This window comes from Halichoerus grypus, chromosome 3, assembly GCF_964656455.1.
Source record: "Halichoerus grypus chromosome 3, mHalGry1.hap1.1, whole genome shotgun sequence".
NCBI lineage: Eukaryota > Metazoa > Chordata > Mammalia > Carnivora > Phocidae > Halichoerus > Halichoerus grypus.
This window is the reverse complement of record NC_135714.1, coordinates 80,204,220-80,226,317: the sequence shown is the minus strand read 5'-3', so window position 1 is coordinate 80,226,317 and position 22,098 is coordinate 80,204,220. Positions and strand designations below refer to the sequence as shown.

Sequence of the window (22,098 nt, the reverse complement as noted above, 5' to 3'; positions counted from 1 at the left end):
TCTTGAGGAAAGCCTCACCATTTTTGGCTACTTCTGCTATGATGTTAGCTACTTTGGCTGTGCAGGAAGACTGTGGAATCAACAGACTTGCAAACAGCTGAAGTATTCCACTTCCTTGGATTTTTTCACTCGTTTCCATATCTGAAAGAGATACATACAAAGACCTTAAATGAAAATCTTCAACACTAATACAACTTTATCTATATACATTTATATAAATATGTATTTATAATCTTCAGTTAAAAACAAGCTGCTTTTACCTTGAGTTTTTATTTGCACAAAACACTTTATAATACAATGTTCTGTCTATCTAAAGTCAGATTATAAAGGAATCTTTTCTGAATATACCATTTGTACACCATATTTACTCTTCAATGTTAGTTCCAACCTGGTCTATTCAGACTAGGAATGCTTTTTTTCTACTTCCCTTCTGAATTCTTAATGGCAATATCATTATATATGTAATTTCTACGGTTTCCTACAATGCTATAGTAATTTTTAATGACAATTAAATGAGCAAAAAACTCACCTTATGTCATTTCATATGGAATCATACAGAGGAGACTATATAGTTCCCATGACTACTATGTTTTTCATATAACTCATTCAAATGACCACTAATGAAGAAGAGAAATAGTAAACAGCAATAAGGCCATGGTGTTCAGAACTCTATTTGTTGATATAGAAATATAAGAGTCCCCTACTTCTTTCTTTCTCTTCTTTGTTAAAATACAAATAGCCTTTCTATGAAACCAAGCCACTCATGTACCTGTTATTGAAAGCATGACCTATTAAAAGACAGTAAGAACACTGGAATGATGATGGAAGTAAAGAAAAACTCAAGGAAATAAAACTTAAAATTACTATTTGATTCTAAACAATGAAGAGGAATGGCATGTATTTAGAGAGTTATAAAGCTCATTAAAACATCCAATTTAAATTCAGTCCCCTATATCCTTTACATCCTTTGGATATACATACAAATAAGAGGGAACTCTAAAGACTGCTTGTTAAGTAAATGGCAGCTGTTGTGATCAACACAGAATAGGAAAATCATTTTTAATAATTTGAAAGTCTACCCCCCCCCAAATAATGTATTTCTTTATAGTAAGTACTGATTGTTTAGTATAGTGTTTTCCAAATTGTGGGTCCCAATCCATTAGGAACTCTGGCTTGGTGAACAAGAACCAGTAATTTCTTACAAAGAGCAACAAAATTAACATCTGCAACAACAACAAAATAGAAAAAAATTTTGCCCATAATAAGGTAAAACAGTGCAACTTTGGTTTGAACTACATGTATGCACATGTACTACTCCATGTAAAATGTATTTCTAATTATAGGGTCTGGTCAAAAAAGTTAAAAACCACTGTTCTGTGCACCCCTTGACTATGCAGGATTCTGAGCTAAAGAACCTTTAACACTCTCTTAACATTAGCAAAAGAAGCGAGAACTGTGAAATGGTTCCGAAGAAATAGAAAGTTATATGGAAAATTATACTTCCATGGATTTATTACCTTAAAAAAAGTTATTTGCAACTGGTTATCTGTGTGCTCACCTAAGACATTAGTACTATAGATGAAGTAACCAAGATTATCCCATGTTGAAACTCCATCTATGCACTTCCTGTTGCTATCATAAGCCTAGTACATTTTCATACAGCAAATATTATTTTAGTTTCTTATATTTATGTAGTAAAATAAAAAGGAAATTTTGGAGATACTTTAAAATAACCCTATTTATTAAGTGAAGAAACAGAGCCCAGAAAAATGAAGTAAACTTGTCTAAAGTCACTAATCATACTAATCACAGAGAATAAATAGCTACTTCAGATTCTATGACACTAACAAACTGACATGTGTTTTACCTGGCATCCACTGGTTTTTGTTTTTGTTTTTTTAGAACAGAAAACTTAAGCATGAATAGAGAAACCTACCCTTCTGTGTGCAGTTTCTATGTTTCTCATAATTCAGATTATTACAAACATAAACTACCCATGATGGGACTTAAACACAGAAGCTGTCCTTTCAGCAAGGACAATTTTATATATGTATAAAATATAATGTGATGTTTTGCTTTTATTTTGTTTCTTGGACTAAAAAATAAGTTTTTAAGATACCACCTGAAAATCAGACACCAAATTTCCATTACTTGATTTTCTTCCCCCAAGAAGCCAAAAAGAACTGAACTCAATTTGCCATATTAAAATCCTTCCTTTTCTGACCATTGCTACCAGAAGATGTATAACCCCAGAATGCTGGGGCAGACTGCCCCAGGGGTCTTGTCCCACCATCTGCTGATGCTGGGATGACAGCAAGAGTCTGGCATAAGGCATGAATCACGATTAGATGTGAAGCTTAGGCATTTGTGTGTGTGGAGGCGAGCAGTTAAGTGCAAATCACCCATGCATGTCTCATTTTAACCATAAGTGAAAGAATGACTTAACATCAGAGCTGAACACTAGGGGCAAGGGAGGAAAAGGAAACAAAAACAATACCAACCCCTTACATTCTGATGAGTCTTGCCAGTTTACAATCCAAGAAATTGGGAAAATAGCTGTACTAAAATGAATGAAGATTTGGGAACAGTATTTTTTTAATGCTATTGGCAGAGAAATAAAAGGGAAAAACAATTTTTTTTTCATATAAACCTGGTATACAATTTAGAAAAATCTAACAGGAATTCTATTAACCGGCTAGCATATGGATTTCTTTGTAAGTTTCAAATTTAAATTAAACAGCTGAGAATTATCTTCTTTCCTTTGGCATAGAAACATAACCAAATACTGCTTATCACTAAAATGCCACTGTACAATAAATAATTACAAAGTTTCAGTCTCATTTCATATATACTTTCTGCACTGGCATTCTATTGCATCTCAAAAGGTGTATTTATCTGTGACTAAAAGATGTTCTCAGATATCTGTGAGCACTCTTGAAATAATTTTAAAAGAACATTAAGAAGTAGTCAGTGGTTAGTGTTTGCAATCTAAATGATTGACTACTTGTAAAGAAATCATGCACTGTGATCAGTTTTTTTTTTTTTAAAGGTAGACTTTTCATTATCTTTAGCCAGACTACTATTGACATTTTAACTACGCTCCTTTTAAATGTTTGTAGGAATCAATTCAACATCTTTCTCCCCCTTCACATTTAGGTGCGGTCATAAAAATGTTTGAGTATGCCTACAAATTAAAGGCAGCTGGCAGACCTTGAATTTTGAAGGACCCATATATGAAGGACAATTGCTACTCTACAGTAATATCTATGGGAGTGACTGCAGGAGTCCTATCCATCACAGTGGCCTTGCAGCTCTACAAGCACTCATTCTGTCCCTGCAGTCCTATGTCCACACTCTACCTGACCTCTTGATGGCAAGGAGGCAACTTAGTTATGAAACTGCCAGTGAAAGAAAGAACAAGAAAAGTGGGCGATCGGGTCAGAGAAACTTGAAAGAAGAGTAAATCAAGAAGCCAGGATACAATGCCATACAATGCCATCTAGGTGAAGTTAAAGCACTACTCATAGAACTCCTCGAGGCCAATAAATAACCCAGTGGAAGAGAGCAAGTGGAATGAGAAGGAACCCATAATTCCTTCTAGAAAGACTAAAGTTCCCAACAAAGCTGCTAAGTAAATACGTTAAAATAACTGGCTTTCAGTTAAACACCAAGGGGAGGTTTTCAGGTATGCTACTAAGATAAGCTGAATTTATGATGTTATGTCAGCAGGTAGGCTACATGAGAATAAATTAATGGAAAACATCTGATAACCATTTTATAGTAAACTCCCAAGTTAGAAAAACAAAAATAATGACTGCTATTACTATAACTCTATTAGATTAAAAATGTATTTAGATTAGATTGATAGTATTGTTTTAGAGTAATAAAAAGTGTTTAGAGCTATAGGAACAATAAACTGGTATCTTTACATTATATGTCCAAGGGATCCTTATGACAGACTATGAAGAAAAGACTCACATTTTGGATTGACTGCAAGGACCAGGAATACGACTCATGGCTCAAAGGGCCAAGTGTCTCCTTCCCTAGGGAACTATGTATTACCTCTCAAGGTTGGATTTTTAGAATATGGTGTAACAAAAGACCTGACCCTACGCCTAGGTGATCTAACCCAAATGCAGGGCATCATTTCATCAAATGTGGGCATAGTACCACAGAGACAAGTCCCAAATCCTCTCTTCTTTTATCCAACTGAAAACAAAGAATTTGCACTTGGCTATGCCATAAATACCTCAAATTTAATATTCCCCAAATCAAATTTACCCTTTTTCCCTCAAATTCATTCTAGTCTCTCAGTGAATGACAGGGAATCCATCTAAGCGAGAAGCCCTAGAATGATCATAAACGTGTCACTTTTAGTAGTGCCTTTCTACTACCCACATTAAATCAGAGCACAGGTTCCATAGATTCCATCTCACTAGCTTCTTTTGTATCCATCCTTTCTACATCCATGTCACTTTAAGTTCTCAGTTCTGACCCTTATTAAATCCAGTAGCCTCCTCAAGAGTCTCCCTAAATCCAACTCCCATCCCCCATCTGCCATCTACAGTGATAACAAAATAAACTTCTGGAAATGAATTTCATGTCACTCCTCTACTCAAATCTTTAAATGATCCACCATAACATTTAATGAAACAGTCAAGCACATCTGTCATATTTCCCAACCTATCTCCTGGTACTCCCCCACTGACATCCTATACTCTAGCCACACTAAATTACTTGTAATAATACAAATTAATCTAATATTATACCACCCTACTGCACATGTTTCCTCCCTGAAAGGCCACCACTCCCTACTTTAGGTAATTCCTGCTCAGAGTCTGTGTCCTCACTTAAAGATAGTTAATTAAAAGCCATTCAATCTTTCTAATGATATCTGACCAATATAACCACCACCTTAAATTTATATTGAGAGCATTTTTTTTTAAATTTCAAACATATTATCTCATTATTTATCTATTTATTTTGAATCTCATCATTTTAAAAAGGTCATGTTAGACAGCATCATAGGTCATGTTTTCTTCACATTACAAATAAGGCCACATGATAAGATCATATTGGAAAAGGAAAAAGAATCCAGTTTTTCTGGTTCCTACAGTCTAGTGCTCTTCCTACCACACCTTATTTAAAGATATGTGGTGATGACAATACCTTGACTAGATTCACCACGGTATTTTGTGAGAAATATTTTTATTTGACATATTTTGCAGGAGTAAGAACTGAAGTAATACAACTGAGTGATAAGGGGATGTATAGTATTTTGAGATAGATAAGTTGAGGCAGTGATTGAAGGAAAGAAAGGGAACTAAGTATAGAGAAAGTGAAGCAGGTTTAAAATAGATTTAAAACATGTAAAAAGAATATGCTGGGTATAAGAAGATTAAAGTAAGGGCTGACAAAGAAAAAATGAATGTTTCTAAAAGAAAATGGAAGTATATGAAGTAGGGAATGGGAAATAAATAAAATGGCATTTCTTTCACTGGTGAGAATCTTTCTTCTCCAACAAGGATTTTAAGCAAAGAAAAGGAACATGAGATGCAGGAAAGAAAATGTAAGCAGTCATGAAAAGAAAGAGGGCAGAACAAAGACCCATTTACACAATGACTCACCATCAGAAACAGGTCTTCCTAAAAGGGTAAGTTGTGACAGTCATTTTATAAAATTACAATAAATGATTTTGATAGTCTTGCAGTCATTTCAATTCCAGGGATAACAAAAGCTGTGGGAGTGGGAGAAGTTATGTGTTTGGAAAGCACTGCAAGAGTAAGTAGGGAGATCTACTAGTTTGACTACTTTCTTTACAATTACAACTAACTAGGTCATAAAATAGTTGTTAAAAAATTAAGAGTTCTGTGGTTAAAAAATAAAAGATATTTACTGAGAAAGTAAACACCAGGAGGAAGTATTTGAATGATTATAGTAAAAGCTGAGTACATAACCAGAATATTCACTTAAAAGTTGAAAGTACTGAAAATATGGCCCCTATAGTAAATGTGGATTTTTTTATTCAAGGTTTTATTTACTTGTCAGAGAGAGAGAGAGAGAGAGAGACACAGAGAGCACATAAGCAGGGGGAACGGCAGGCAGAGGGAGAAGCAGGCTCCCCACTGAGCAAGGAGCCCGATGCGGGGCTTCATCCCAGGACACTGGGATCATGACCTAAGCCGAAGGCAGACGCTTAACCGACTGAACCACCCAGGTGCCCCGTAAATGTAGATTTCTTCACTGCGAATTAAGACAATGAGGTTATATAAAGCACAGTGAAGGAGTATTTTCAGTAGAAGACCCATCTCCACCCTACTGTCAAATACCTTAGGTGAAAACATAAAGAAAGCTAAAGAGATCTGACATCTGTAGGATTCAGTAGGATTCTTTAAAGTCCTTAATTTGTTAATATTTACTGTAAACCTATAGGATTATATATTGTTTCTCAAATAAATCATTTCCTAATGGAGCATCATAAAAAAAAGACTGATCCAAGAAACGCACATAAGGAAGTAATATTTAATGCAAACAAGTCAATGTGATGTAAAATTTACTCTACTTTTCCAGGAAAACAAAAACAAACAACAAAAAGGTACATAAAAAGGAAAAAAGATAAGGAGTCATTTCAAACTGATATTACCGTAACCCTGGCCAAAGGAGATAGAGCTGAATGGCTCACAACTTAATTTAAGTTGTAATTAAGAAATGTCCAACAATAGATAACTATCATTGAGGTCTAGCCATCCAATAGAACATTATAAATTCATTAAAAATATCATTTAAAAATATTTAAAATCATGGGTAGATGTTCAAAAATACATTTTTTAAAAAGGAAGCTACATTTACATGGCATGATAGAAATTTTATAAAATAAAAAAATTACAATAAAAATGTTTTCTGTATTTCTTTTAAGATTTTATTTATTTCTTTGTCAAAGAGAAAGCATAAACAGGGAGAGCGTCAGGGAGAGGGAGAAGCAGGCTCCCCGTGGAGCAAGGAGCCCCATGCGGGACTCGAGCCCAGGACCCTGGGATCATGACCTGAGCCAAAGGCAGACGCCCAACCAACTGAGCTACCCTGGTGTCCCTTTTTTCTGTATTTTTAAATTCTATACCATATGCTGGAATTATTTAATAAACAGAAAATGTATTTTTAAACCTGTATATATGAGGACATACTGCTAGTAACAGAAACTACTGTATACTCCAATATTATATTCTAATAGACGAATGTATTAGCTTACAATTCACATAATTGTAAAATCTGAAAGTATACTGAGCTTCATGAGTAGTTTCCTGCTCCTGCTCCATTTCTCTGAGCTCTCCTCACAATTCTCTCCTCTTCTGTGCGTTGACATTATCAGATGAGCTTGTATCACGGAGGAAAAATGGCTATACTGGTTCCATGTCTTATAGGAGAGCAACACAGAAGTCTCTTCTCTCCACACACCTCTCCTCCCCACCTCAAAATAAAGACCAAAAGTACCAAGGCTCACATGAACTGAACAAATCTGACTTAATTAATTTGGCCAGATGAATGCCATGCCATGTATTGATCAGTTTAGGCCCGAAGCAGTTTCAGTGAATAGATGCCATAACCTTGGGGGTGGAGATGAGGGTCATCTCTCCCAAATTTCACAGCTTCTCCCAAGGAGGAGGGCTGTATAATGTGGAAAGGAGGGAGAAAAGGGTGGGGGGGAGGGGGAGAATCTTAAGTAAGAGTAAAGAAAAAAAAAAAAACGAGAAGAAATGTAGAGACATGGCATAAAAGCAGACAACTGATCAAGATCTGTAGGGATTTACTATTGCTTTATTAGAAAGAGAAAACAAATCCAAATAAAAACATGTTGGCTTAAGTAAAATTGAAAAGTTTTTAAAGTTTTGTAGAAGGAAATTAAGTAGTTTCTTTCAACTATAGTCCTAGAGAATAGGAACTATAAGTTGCCAAGTGAGGCTCAAGATACAGGGTTCCAGGTATGGAATGAGTAAGTCACAGGAATAAAAGACACAGAATAAGAAATACAGTCAATGATACTGTAAAAGCAATGTAACAGGACAGAGGGCAGCTACACTTGGGGTGAGCACAGCACAATGTGTAAACCTATCAAATCACTAAGTTGTGCACCTGGAACTACTGTAACATTGTGTCAACTATACTCAAAATAAAATTGAATGAACTAATTAAGAAAGGGCTGAAAATAGGGAAGCAAAAAAGAAGATATTACTAACCAAGAACAAATTTGATGTTAATTTTCCAAAGGTTAAAGAACACTTCAGAACAGATGACTTAATGTTGAAATGATAAAGAATCAATAATTTTATGTAAACTTTTGGTAGAGGTTTTTAATTATTAGGGGGAATGACTAGGTTATATGCTGTGACACAGGAATACTTGACTATAATATATTTTGAGTAAAATCAGTATTTTAAAAAGTATGTGTTTGGGAGACTGAGGAAAGAAGTCCTATTCTGAGAAATGAATGGAAGAAATACCAAGCCAAAGCACTTCAAGAAAAATAACGTGCAAGATTGTCAGTTGAAACAGTACTTGTTACAGAAAAAGTTGTGAAAGACTTTGAGAGACCATTAAATGATTTTATTTGGGTTTAGAGACATCAGGAATAAGGACAACGAACCAACTGGCAAAATGATGACAATTCTATTCAAAATAAGTCTAGCACTACAACTGCACTGAATTATTTTGAGAAGAGAAGAATCAAGTAAACTTTTCAAACACTTTTCAATATACTTTGGCTACAGCAGTAACAAAAAACCCCATCTACACTAAACTTTGAAAAGAGAAACAGACTTCAGACCACCATAACCTACCAAAAAATGGGGGTAAGTTATATGTTGGATTTAATTACTGCTGATAAAATAGTAACTAAACTAAATAATGGCTCTTAAAATACACACATGATATTGAAAAGCTATCAGTAAACTAAATAGATATCATACATCATGAAATGAAAGCTGTGAGGAAACATACCATATTTCCTGAGAAATTTCTTTCCTTAAGAAACATATATGCTGGCAGGGAGAGTAATGCTCCTGGAGAAAGCTTGAAAGCTCTGTGTTCTTTTGCCTACTCATCTCTTCCATCTAGATGTTCATCTGTAAATTTTAATAATAAGCAGGCAAACGGTGAGCTACAACTTGTACATCTGCCTTTAATTGCTCAGACAAATGCCTTCCAAGAAGCCACTTTAGCCCTGGGAAAGCTCTGAGGTAGGGAAAACAAAGAACTAGACACTCGAGAGGAAAAGATGGTGGAAGAATAGGGGACCCTATTCCAACTGTCCTGGAATTGAGCTGGATACCTACAGACCACTCTGAACATCCACGAAATCAGCGTGAGATGTAAGAAGATATATCTGGAATTCTACAAACAGAATACCGCAGGTGGTTGGTTTCGAGGTATGAAGTGGGGAGCCGTGATTCCGTGGGCAGATATTGGAGGATAAACAGCATGGGGAGGGAGCCAGCTGTCGGACTCCTGCACCGCCGGTGAGCAATTGCCTCCCGCGCTGGGGACCAGGCACAGACTCACAGACCGGTAGCAGCAGGGAAAGGACTTTAGGGCAGCCCCCCCAGATTGAAACCCAGAGCGGCGGGGCTGCGCATGTGAACTGGGGACGGCTGGCGGTTTTAGAAGCACAAAGGGCAAAGACGTGCCCCGACCTGGAGGTGAGGACTGGGAGTACTGGGGGTACTGCTAAGGGGTGCACGACCCAGGACACTGCAGTTTATAGCAGCATAGACAGAAATGGAGATAGTGTGGCCCCGGAGAGCTCACTGAATAACAGACTGCGATCTCTCTGCTCTGAGGCAGAGGGCTGGAAATGATCTCTTTTGCTCTGACTCTCAGAAGAGATGTGGAAAGCTGCCAGGGAAAGCCACCAGAAAACAAAAGGCCCCAAAAACCAGTTTTCACTGAGCCCATCCCCCCCCTACAGGGAGCAGGGCAATTCTGCCCAAACAGGGTTGCCTGAGTAACAGCACGGCAGGCCCCTACCCCAGAAGACAGGCTGGGAGAACAAGAGGCCAACAACCCTAAGGTCCCCATAAAACAGGTGCATCTTGTTTGGGTTGTGACCAATAATTTGGACTCTGTATATTCCCTCAACCACCCCTCAACAAAATGACTAGGAGGAGGAACCCCAAAAATAGGAAAGACACAGAGACTGGGACTTCTGCCACAGATTTACAAATGGATACAGATATAACCAAGATGTCGGAAATGGAATTCAGGGTAGCAGTTGTGAAGACAATAGCTAGAATAGAGAAATCGATTAATGGCAACATAGAGTCTCTAAGGGCAGAAATGAAAGCTGAACTGGCAGAACTTAAAAATGCTATCAATGAGATCAATCTAATCTAGATAATCTAACAGCTAGGATAAGTGAGACAGAAGAACAAATTAGTGATCTAGAAGACCAATTGATAGAAAAGAAGGATAAAGAGGAGGTCAGGGAGAAACAACTCAAAATCCATGAAAACAGAATCAGAGATAAGTGACACCATGAAACGTTCCAATGTCAGAATTATTAGGATCCCAGAGGGGGTGGAGAGAGAGAGGACTAGAAGATATATTTGAGCAAATCGTAGCTGAGAACTTCCCTCATCTGGGGAATGAAACAAACATTCTTGTCTTAGAGGCAGAGAGGACCCCTCTCAAGATCAAGGAAAACAGGCCAATGCCCCAGCATGTAAAAGTAAAACTCGCAGATCTTAGAACCAAGGAAATCATCTTAAGGACAGTTAGGGGGAAGAGATTCCTTCCATACAGAGGGAGGAACATCAGAATAACGTCAGACCTATCCACAGAGACCTGGCAAGCCAGAAAGGCCTGGCAAGACATATTCAGGGTACTAAATGAGAAGAACACGCAGCCAAGAATACTTTATCTGGCAAGGGTGTCATTTAGAATGGATGGAGAGATGCAGAGCTTCCACGACCGGCAGAAACTGTAAGAATATGTGACCACTAAGCCGGCCCTGCAAGAAATATTAAGGGGGGATCTATAAAAGGAGAAAGACCCCAAGAGTGATATAGAACAGAAATTTACAGGGACAATCTATAAAAACAATGTCTTCACAGGCAACATGATGACAATTCATTCATATCTTTTATTTTTTTTTTTTTTTAAATTTATTTATTTGACAGAGAGAGAGAGAGAGCGCGAGAGAGGGAACACAAGCCGGGGGAGTAGGAGAGGGAGAAGCAGGCTTCCCGCGGAGCAGGGAGCCCGATGCAGGCCTCGATCCCAGGACCCCGGATCATGACCTGAGCCGAAGGCAGACGCTTAACGACTGAGCCACCCAGGTGCCCTCATTCATATCTTTTAATAATCACTCTCAACGTGAATGGCCTAAACGCTCCCATAAAACGGCACAGGGCTGCAGATTGGATAAAAAGACAGGACCCATCCATATGCTGTCTACAAGAGACTCATTTTGAACCTAAAGATACATCCAGACTGAAAGTGAAGGGATGGAGATCCATCTTCCATGCCAACGGACCTCAAAAGAAAGTTGGGGTAGCAATTCTTATATCAGACAAATTAGATTTTAAACTAAAGACTGTAGTTAAAGACACAGAAGGACACTATATCATTCTTAAAGGGTCTATCCAAAAAGAAGATCTAACAATTGTAAATATCTACACCCCCAACATGGGAGCAGCCATCTACATAAGCCAACTGTTAACCAAAATAAAGGGTCACAATGATAATAATACGTTAATTGTAGGAGACCTCAATACTCCACTCGCAGCAATAGACAGATCATCTAAGCAGAAAATCAACGAAAAAAAAAAAAAAACAAGAGCTTTGAATGACACACTGGACCAGATGAACTTCATAGATATATATAGAACATTCCACTCTAAAACAACAGAATACTCATTCTTCTCAAGTGCACATGGAACTTTCTCCAGAAGAGACCACATACTGGGTCACAAATCAGGTCTCAACCAATACCAAAAGACTGAGATTATTCCCTGCATATTCTCAGACCATAATGCTTTAAAACTGGAATTCCATCACAAGAAAAAATTTGGCAGAAATTCAAACACTTGGAAGCTAAAGACCACTCTGCTCAAGAATGTTTGGGTCAACCAGGAAATCAAAGAAGAACTCAAACAATTCATGGAAATCAATGAGAACGAAAACACATCGGTCCAAAACCTATGGGATACTGCAAAGGCGGTCCTAAGGGGGAAATACATAGCCATCCAAGCCTCACTCAAAAAAATAGAAAAATCCCAAATTCACCAACTAACTCTACACCTTAAAGAACTAGAGAAAAAGCAACAAACGACACCTAAGCCACACATTAGAAGAGAAATAATTAAAATTAAAGCAGAAATCAATGAATTAGAAACCAGAAACACAGTAGATCAGATCAACGGAAATAGAAGTTGGTTCTTTGAAAGAATTAATAAGATCGATAAACCACTGGCTAGACTTATCCAAAAGAAAAGAGAAAGGACCCAAATTAATAAAATTATGAAAGGGGAGAGATCATGACTAACATCAAGGAAATAGAAACAATCATTAGAAATTATTATCAACAACTATATGCCAATAAACTGAGCAATCTGGATGAAATGGAGGTCTTCCTGGAAACCTCTACGCTGCCAAGACTGAAACAGGAAGAAACTGACAACCTGAATAGGCAAATAACCACTAACAAGATTGAAGCAGTGATCAAAAACCTCCCAAAAAACAAGAGTCCAAGGCCTGATGGATTCCCTGGGGAACTCTACCAAACATTCAAAGAAATAATACCTATTCTCCTGAAGCTGTTTCAAAAAATAGAAACAGAAGGAAAGCTTCCAGACTCATTCTATGAGGCCAGCATTACCTTAATCCCCAAACCAGGCAAAGACCCCATCAGAGAGAATTTCAGACCAATATCCCTGATGAATATGGATTCCAAAATTCTCAACAAAATCCTAGCTAATAGGATCCAACAATACATTAAAAGGATCATCCACCACGACCAAGTGGGATTTATCCCTGGGATGCAAGGGTGGTTCAACATTCGCAAATCAATGTGATAGAACACATTAATAAGAGGAGGGAGAAGAACCATGTGGTCCTCTCAATTGATACAGAAAAAGCATTTGACAAGATACAGGATCCTTTCCTGATTAAAACTCTCCAGAGTATAGGGATAGAGGGAACATTCCTCAAGTTCATAAAATCCATCTCTGAAAAACCCACAGGGAATATCATCCTCAATGGGGAAAAGCTGAGAGCCTTTCCCTTAAGATCAGGAACACGTCAAGAATGCCCACTCTCGCCACTACTGTTAAACATAGTACTGGAAGTCCTAGCAACAGCAATCAGACAACAAAAAGAAATAAAAGGTATTCAAATTGGCAAAGAAGAAGTCAAATTCTCTCTCTTCGCAGATGACATGTTACTTTATGTGGAAAACTCAAAAGACTCCACCCCCAAATTACTAGAACTCATACAGCAATTCAGTAATGTGGCAGGATACAAAATCAATGCACAGAAATCAGTTGCTTTCTTATACACTAACAATGCAACTGTAGAAAGAGAAATTAGAGAATCGATTCCATTTACAATAGCACCAAAAACCATAAGATACCTTGGAATAAACCTAACCAAAGAGGTAAAGGATCTATACTCTAGGAACTACAAAACACTCATGAAAGAAATTAAAGAAGACACAAAAAGATGGAAAAACAGAAGAATCAACATTGTTAAAATTATCTATGCTGCCCAGAGCAATCTACACCTTCAATGCCATCCTGATCAAAATCCCAATGACATTTTTCAAAGTGCTGGAACAAACAATCCTAAAATTTGTATGGAATCAGAAAAGACCCCGAATCGCCAAGGAAATGTTGAAAAAGAAAAACAAAGCTGCGGGCATCACGTTGCCCGATTTCAAGCTATATTACAAAGCAGTGATCACCAAGACAGCATGGTACTGGCACAAAAACAGACATATAGACCAACGGAACAGAATAGAGCCCAGATATAGACCCTCAACTCTATGGTCAAACAATCTTCGACAAAGCAGGAAAAAATGTGCAATGGAAAAAAGACAGTCTCTTCAATAAATGGTGCTGGGAAAATTAGACAGCTATATACAGAAGAATGAAACTCGACCATTCTCTAACACCATACACAAAGATAAACTCAAAATGGATGAAAGACCTCAATGTGAGACAGGAATCAAAATCCTAAAGAACATAGGCAGTAACCTCTTCGACATCGGCCACAGCAACTTCTTTCAAGATGTATCTGCAAAGGCTAGTGAAGCAAAAGCAAAAATGAACTTTTGGGACTTCATCAAGATAAGAAGCTTCTGCACAGGAAAGGAAACAGTCAACAAAACAAAGAGGCAACCCACAGAATGGGAGAAGATATTTGCAAATGACACTACAGATAAAGGGTTGGTATCCAAGATCTATAAAGAACTTCTCAAACTCAACACCCAAAAAAACAAATAATCAAGTCAAAAAATGGGCAGAAGACATGAACAGACACTTCTCCAAAGAAGACATACAAATGGCTAACAGACACATCAATAAATGTTCATCATCATTAGTCATCAGGAAATTCAAATCAAAACCACATTGACATACCTTACACCAGTCAGAATGGCAAAAACTGACAACGCAAGAAACAACAAATGTTGGAGAGGTTGTGGAGAAAGGGGAACCCTCTTACACTGTTGGTGGGAATGCAAGTTGGTACAGCCACTTTGGAAAACAGTGTGGAGGTTCCTCAAAAATTTAAAAATAGAGCTACCCTATGACCCAGCAACTGCACTCCTGGGTATTTACCCCAAAGACACAGATGTAGTGAAAAGAAGGGCCATATGCACCCCAATGTTCATAGCAGCAATGTCCGCAATAGCCAGACTGTGGAAAGAGCTGAGATGCCCTTCAAAGATGAATGGATAAAGATGTGGTCCATATATACAATGGAATATTACTCAGACATCAGAAAGGATGAATACCCAACTTTTACATCAATGTGGGTGGGACTGGAGGAGATTATGCTAAGTGAAATAAGTCAAGCAGAGAAAGTCAATTATCATATGGTTTCACTTATTTGTGGAACATAAGGAATAGCATGGAGGACATTAGGAGAAGGAAGGGAAAAATGAAGGGGGGGAATCGGACGGAGAGATGAACCATGAGAGACTATGGACTCTGAGAAACAAACTGAAGGTTTTAGAGGGGAGGGGGATGGGGAGATGGGTTAGCCTGGTGGTGGGTATTAAGGAGGGCACGTACTGCATGGAGCACTGGGTGTTATACGAAAACTATGAATCATGGATCATTACATCAAAAACTAATGATGTATTGTATGGGGACTAACATAATAAAATTAAATTAAATTAAAAAAAGAAACATATATGCTAATGAAGTAGATTATTATCATTACACATAATGTGAGTTACATTGTTAACATCTGTGAGGTTTCTTGACCACTCTAAAAAACGTTACTAGATTCGTTCATTGACTTAGCTTTAAATACTTAGTAAGTACCTACCATGTGCTAGGCAAATGGCTAACAAGACATATATATATATACCTTGCCCTCAAAGTGTTTATAGTGTAGCGAAGGAGGCAGACAAGTATAAAAGCAGTTATAATATTTTGGTAGAAATCCCACAGCAGACTTAATGTACAGAGGCACCTAACCCAGTCTAGACTTCCATCTGCCTAATCTTCATAATATTTGATGAGCATCCACTGTTTTAGAACCTCATTTTTCCCAGAGAACTATCATTTTCTGTACTCTATTGCTTTGTAAATCCATATTAAAATGGAAGGTATTAGAGACCAAGCTAGACTAGGCAAAATATTACCCACGGTGGCTAGAATCAGGATTCAAGAATATAGTAGGTATCACAGTGGAAATAACAGCAAATATCATGAGGTCTGTTATCACTAGGATCCTCACCATCCATTTCCCTCTCCTTACCCACACGCAACTCACATACAACTTTTGTGGCCACTTAAGTTTCCATGATAGCTTAGAGAATAAAGAAACTAGTTTGGCTTATAGAATCTTGCAGATGTCAAAACACTCTTCCAAGTACAGTATTTCAAAATGGTCTTCTACCTCAGCCCTATCCTCAGAAACAGCCCCGACTCTCCTATTCCCTACCACAATTATACTTCCCCAGTACTATCACCATAACAACCAATTACCCTGACAGTAGAAGCAAGACGGGCAAAGTGACCTTGGCCTCAATTTGGAGATGTTTGTGCTCTAAAAATTTAAAATGCTCTTTGCAGACTGTAGGGAATGGTAATATGTAGCTCCCTAAAATGAGTGCTGAAATCTTTTCCAATTGGTCCTAGATTTACCAGATATCATGCCACTGAGGTAATTGCTTAAGTCACCATAATACTGAAGACAAATATCAAATTGTAAAAATTCTACAAACCAACTGGGGTAAAGGTCAAGGCAAAATGTTCTGAGACAGAAAGGAGGGCACCGCAGGGTGGTCCTACCTAAGTGATAAGAGAAAAAAGTGTGATGGAGGTCTATTAACAGTGCCTAATCCAGGAGAACAGAGGGGGAAATATTAGTCAAAGAAGAATTCACTCTGCTAAGCAGAGAAGTTGGAAAAAGATCATAAACGAGAAAATGGGCGAAAATTTCCCAAGCAATACAGAGCACAGTAACTGGGAAAAGAATAATTGTGAGATGGTCAGTTAAAAAACTTCCCCATCCCAAAACTTCTTCAGACCTCATCTGGACCCTTCTTTACTGTGCCCTTTGGATACCTTAACTATTGTATACAAACACCAGACCCTCCCAGAACTCTACCTCACCACTTTCACTTTTTCTGGACTCCTTCTCTGGAGACTTCTTTTGAAGTGCTCTTAAGCAGAACTCAAATCTCTTTTTCTCCCCTTCTACTCCAAGAATCAGGACCTGGAGCTTGAGCTGGTATTTTCTTAGCTCAAAAATATCTTTTCTAAACCATTTGTCCTCTGGCTTCACTCAAAAACAATTTCTATCTTTTCAACTTCTACCATCCGGTGATGCTCTTCTCATCACTAGTATTCCAATCTTCAAGAACATTGGATTTTATTCTTGAATTCTCTCTCCCCCTGCAATTCCTGCCATCATTCTGAACAACTGTGAATCTACACAAAGTGGCTAATAACTTGGCCTCACATTCCCTGACTTTAGTAAGTGGCCTAATTCTCCACTGCTCTTTAACAATCCACCACACATAACCTCCAGGGTGCCAGTCCCTTCATCATGTAGAGCTGCTCCACAGTTGAAAGTTTAAGTTTAGAAATCACTTTCTGATCACATTCTTCTATTTTATCATGTATTTTATTTCCTTATTAGTATGTAAATATTTTTTAATCTCACTGAAACCTCTATTCATTCAACTCCTCCTTCTTTGCCCAATCAGCCCTTTCCATGACTGATTTCATCCCTACCTACCCTGAAAAAAATAAAATGATCAATGATTTCAGCAATTCTAGTATTACCTCAGTTTCCTAAAACCTCATCTATTTCACCTTGTCATTCAATCCCTGACACTAGATGAACCCAGCTATATACTTCTTCCTGCTCTCCAATTTTAAAATGTTATTAAATATGATAGCTAGTACCACACAGATTCACATTTTACAATCTTAACTGAACCTTCAACATTGCTCAGCAATCCTTTTGTTTATCCCTAGTCATTTCCCTTTCACATTTCCTAAGCCAGTAATTTAAACATATACCATTCTCTATATATGCCATATTCTCATATTCTCCATCATGGTCAACAGATAACCTTTCCTGATAATTCAGAGTGCAAGTATTTTGTTTCTTCACACCTAAACTTCTCTATGACGTTACCTATCCTTAACTCCTGTTTCTGAGAAAAACCATCGTCGTCCTCCTCTTTCTTCTTGGCTATCCCCCAACTCCTCTTTCAATCTGCTACCACAATGATCTTTTCAAAACACAAATCTGATTTTTATTTGCTTTTGCTGGTTTCCCTAGCATGGTGCTACAGATGGAATATTTGTGCCCTCTCCCCACCTTGCCAGTCATATGCTGAAACCTAACCCCAGTGTGATGCTACTAGGAGGTGGGGCCTTTGGGACCAGATTAGGTCATAGGGGGCATTCCCACAAATGAGATTTGTGACCTTACAAAAGAGACTCCAGAGAGATGCCTGGCTTCTTCTACCATGTGAGGTTCCAGCAAAAAGACAGCCGTCTATGAATCAGGAAGCAGGTCTCACCAGACACTGAATCTGCCAATGCCTTGACTTGGACTTCCCAACCTTTAGAACTGTGAGAAATGCCACCTGGTTTTGGGTATTTTGTTATAGCAGCCTAAGCAGACGAAGACACGTGGCATAAAATTTCATAATTTGAACCCTTACTCCCTTTTCCATTTATCATCTCTTGAGCCTTCCCTGAACATACTGGTTTTTTTTTTTTTTTTTTTTTTGCTGGCCATACCAAACACTTCAGTTTCTAATTGAACCACATTTCCTCCTACCACTGTGACTTTATGTATATTGTTTCTTTTGCTTGGGATGTTCTTCTCATAATCCTTAGGCCCTCACATTACCTGGTAAGTGCACTGTATTTTCAAAATCCAGCATGATGATTCTGCTTGTCAAACTCACACCTCTCCCCCAATACTCACACACAATGTTGTAATTGTTTCCCAAGTTCTTAGCACTTTTTTGATAGTTGAAGACTTGGGAGTAGATTAGATCATTCAAAAAATTTATTTTTACTGAGTCCCTACTATGTTGGGAATAAAAGATAAATAGGTTACAAATCATATCCTCAGAAAGCTGTCTAGAAAGAGAGAGGTTAATAAATTATCACAATTCAATGTGACTGATACTATAATGAGGTTATGTACAACAGATATAGTGAGAAGCAATCACAGCTCCATAAAGATCATGGAAATTTTCAATAAGAAGGTAACATTTGAGGCAACTTTTGAAGGGCAATCAAGCATATTCTAAGCAGAAAAGGAGAAAAATATATTGTACAAAAGAGGAATATGTAAAATCATTACCAGCTAAGGCAAGAGACCCTAAATTGCAATAGCAACATTCCATAACATTGGGTGATTTTTTTTGCCAACAGCGGAAGGCAACCAGAATTGGAAAGTGGAATAGGTAGATGGTTAGTATTATTCAAGGTCTGAAGAAGAGGCAAGTAGAAGAAGAAGTGTACATCCATAAAATACTCCTTTATCCATTAGGATCCAGATGAAATGTCAGTCCCTATGTGACACACTTTGAAAGACTCTTACAATAGGACTTGAATCCAGCTTTCTGTTTCCTCAGTACTTAGTAATCAGCTCTATTACATAATGTATTGTACTCTATTAAATTTATCTAGGGGCGCCTGGGTGGCTCAGTTGTTAAGTGTCTGCCTTCGGCTCAGGTCATGATCCCAGAGTCCTGAGATCGAGCCCTGCATCAGGCTCCCTGCTCAGTGGGAAGCCTGCTTCTCCCTCTCCCACTCCCCCTGCTTGTATTCCCTCTCTTGCTGTGTCTCTCTCTATCAAATAAATAAATAAAATCTTTAAAAAAAAATAAAATTGATCTATTACTTGTCTATCTAAACTCTCCAGGGCAAAGTACCAACTAACATATGGTGGTACCCAATTAATGCTAGTTGAAGAATGGCCCTGCTCTTAAAGAGTTTGTAGCTGAATAAATGAAAAAGGCATACACAATTAATATATGCTAAGTTCAGAGGAATGTATAAACCATTATAGAATACTAAAGATGGAGCAACCAGGTTACATTTATTGATGTTGCAGTAGTTGCAATTACTTCCAACTGAAAAGATGATTGAGTTTATAAGGAGATTGCCTTCTGTTTTAGGAATTCTCACATCAATAATGGAAGTTTTCTTGTAGGATTACCTATCACTAACTCATGCAGAGACTAAAATTTTCACTTTGCATTAAGCTAATCAGGCCTTAGATTACATGTTTTCAAAAGCAAACGTATGCAAAAATGTTCTTTAAGCCTTCAGAAATCATTGCAGAAAATTACCTGGCCTTTATATTATCCCTCCCACAGGGGCACCTGGGTGGCTCAGTCAGTTAAGCATCTACCTTCGGCTCAGGTCATGATCCCAGGGTCCTGGGATCGAGTCCCACATCGGGCTCTCTGCTTCGTGGGAAGCCTGCTTCTCCCTCTTCCACTCCCCCTGCTTGTGTTCCCTCTCTCGCTGTGTCTCTCTGTCAAATAAATAAAATCTTAAAAAAAAAAAAAAAATTATCCCTCCCACATGCACACATTAGAAAGAAAAGATGATCAATCCATAACTAAGTTATCATGAGCCAAATGAAAACAGTCTGTTTGCTTCTCTAGTACAATGAATAGATGTGTAATACTTAACTATGGGAAGAGAAAATTACATGCATCTAAAATGAAGTCACCTCACAGAACATTGTGTGCTAAAACCTAGACTTTGAATCTATGCCTTTTTAAAAAAACCATTACTCTGCCTCTTGGAGCTTCATTTTGGGATTTATCCCAATGAATATTAAAAAATAGGTCATGGAAAACCTCAGTAATATCAATTATAGATTCTTGTGTGGAAAGTTCTAATACTAATGGCATCATTCTTCACTAGTAGTTATCCCAAAAACGTAGTATTATTGCCACACAATCCATTTTGATACTTCAGTAGAATATATATTCCACTTGTGATGGTTACTTTCATGTGTCAACTTGGCTGGGCCATGGTGCCCAGGTATTTGTTCAAACACTATTCTGAATGTTTCTGTGAGGGTGTTTTTGGATGAGATTGACATTTAAATGCGTAGAGTGTGAGTAAAGCAAATTGCCCTCCATAATGTGGCTAGACCTTATCCAAACAGATAAAGACCTGAATAAAACAAGACTGACCTCCTTAACCCTTTCTCCCCATTCCCCCACCATACATGCCCCCTGATCCCAGCAAGAGGAAATTTTGCCAACAGACCACCTTCAGATTTGAACAGCAGTATCAGCTCTTCTCTGGGTTGCTATCCTCCCAGCCCACCCTGCAGATTTTAGATTTGTCAGTCTCCATAATCAAGTGAGCCAATTTCTTAAAATAAGTATCTCTCTCACCCCTGCACATGCACATATATATGTATAGGTACACACACACACACACACACACACAATCCTATTGGTTCTATTTCTCTTGAGAACCTTAATATACCTCTGCCCCTAGATCATTTTATCCTCTTAAACAAATACTTCGCAATAAGAACACATACATGCCATACTGAGAGTAGGAAAAAATATTCTCAACCTTTGCTCTATTATTTTTTATCAACATACTGCTGTCTCTTTGTCATCATACAAGGGCCAACTGAGGAAATAAGAAATATGATAGTTATCTCTAAATATAAAAGATCTGTTAGGGAGGAAACATATTGTTTGTTTATCCAGGAGCTAGAAATAGGACCAATGAGTGGCAATGGCAAGGATAAAGATTAAGGATCAATATTAAAAAGTATTTTCTAGTCTTAAGGCTATCAGGAAGGAAGGAAGGAAGGAAGGAAAGAAGGAAGGAAAAGAAAAAAGGAAAGAAAAGAAAAAGAAATGAAAAGAAAAGAAAAAGATTTTCTTTAAAAGATTGGGGCTCTTCATTAAGCCTGAGCAACTATTTGTTAAGGTAAAACCATGCTATTGCTATTTGCTAAGGTAAAACCGTGAATAAATCCTTCCTTTGCCCTAAAAATAGTTAGCCAAACAGGTCTGCAAATATCATAGTAGAATACACTAAAGAATTGTTCCCAACCTTAAATACAATCTTCTATGTCCTCACTGCTTTCTATTATTATTTACCATTCTCTTCCATCTATTGTCCCCCTCCTCTGACTTCTCTCTACCTTATCTTTCTCCCCATTCTAATTTCATCATCCCCTGTTTAACTGTTTTTAAGAATACAGAAATGAGAGGTGCCTGGGTGGCGCAGTCGGTTAAGCATCTGACTATTGGTTTCCACTCAGGTGGTGATCTCCAGGTTGTGAGATCGAGCCCCGCGTAGGACTCCATGCTCAGCATGGAGTCTGCTTATGATTCTCTCTCCTTCTTCT

The 22,098-nt window shown here is 37.9% G+C and overlaps 1 protein-coding gene across 3 annotated transcripts in view; it reads right to left on the bottom strand.

The window, feature by feature from the left end:
• The window catches only part of RAP1GDS1 (Rap1 GTPase-GDP dissociation stimulator 1), a 157,967-nt gene that overhangs the window by 91,354 nt on the left and 44,515 nt on the right, over window positions 1-22,098 (bottom strand). For all 3 annotated transcript variants that reach the window (XM_036089491.2, XM_036089492.2, XM_036089493.2), the window contains exon 3: window positions 19-141. In XM_036089491.2, the coding sequence (XP_035945384.1) occupies window positions 19-141 (123 nt within the window). The remainder of the gene's footprint in view (window positions 1-18; window positions 142-22,098) is intronic.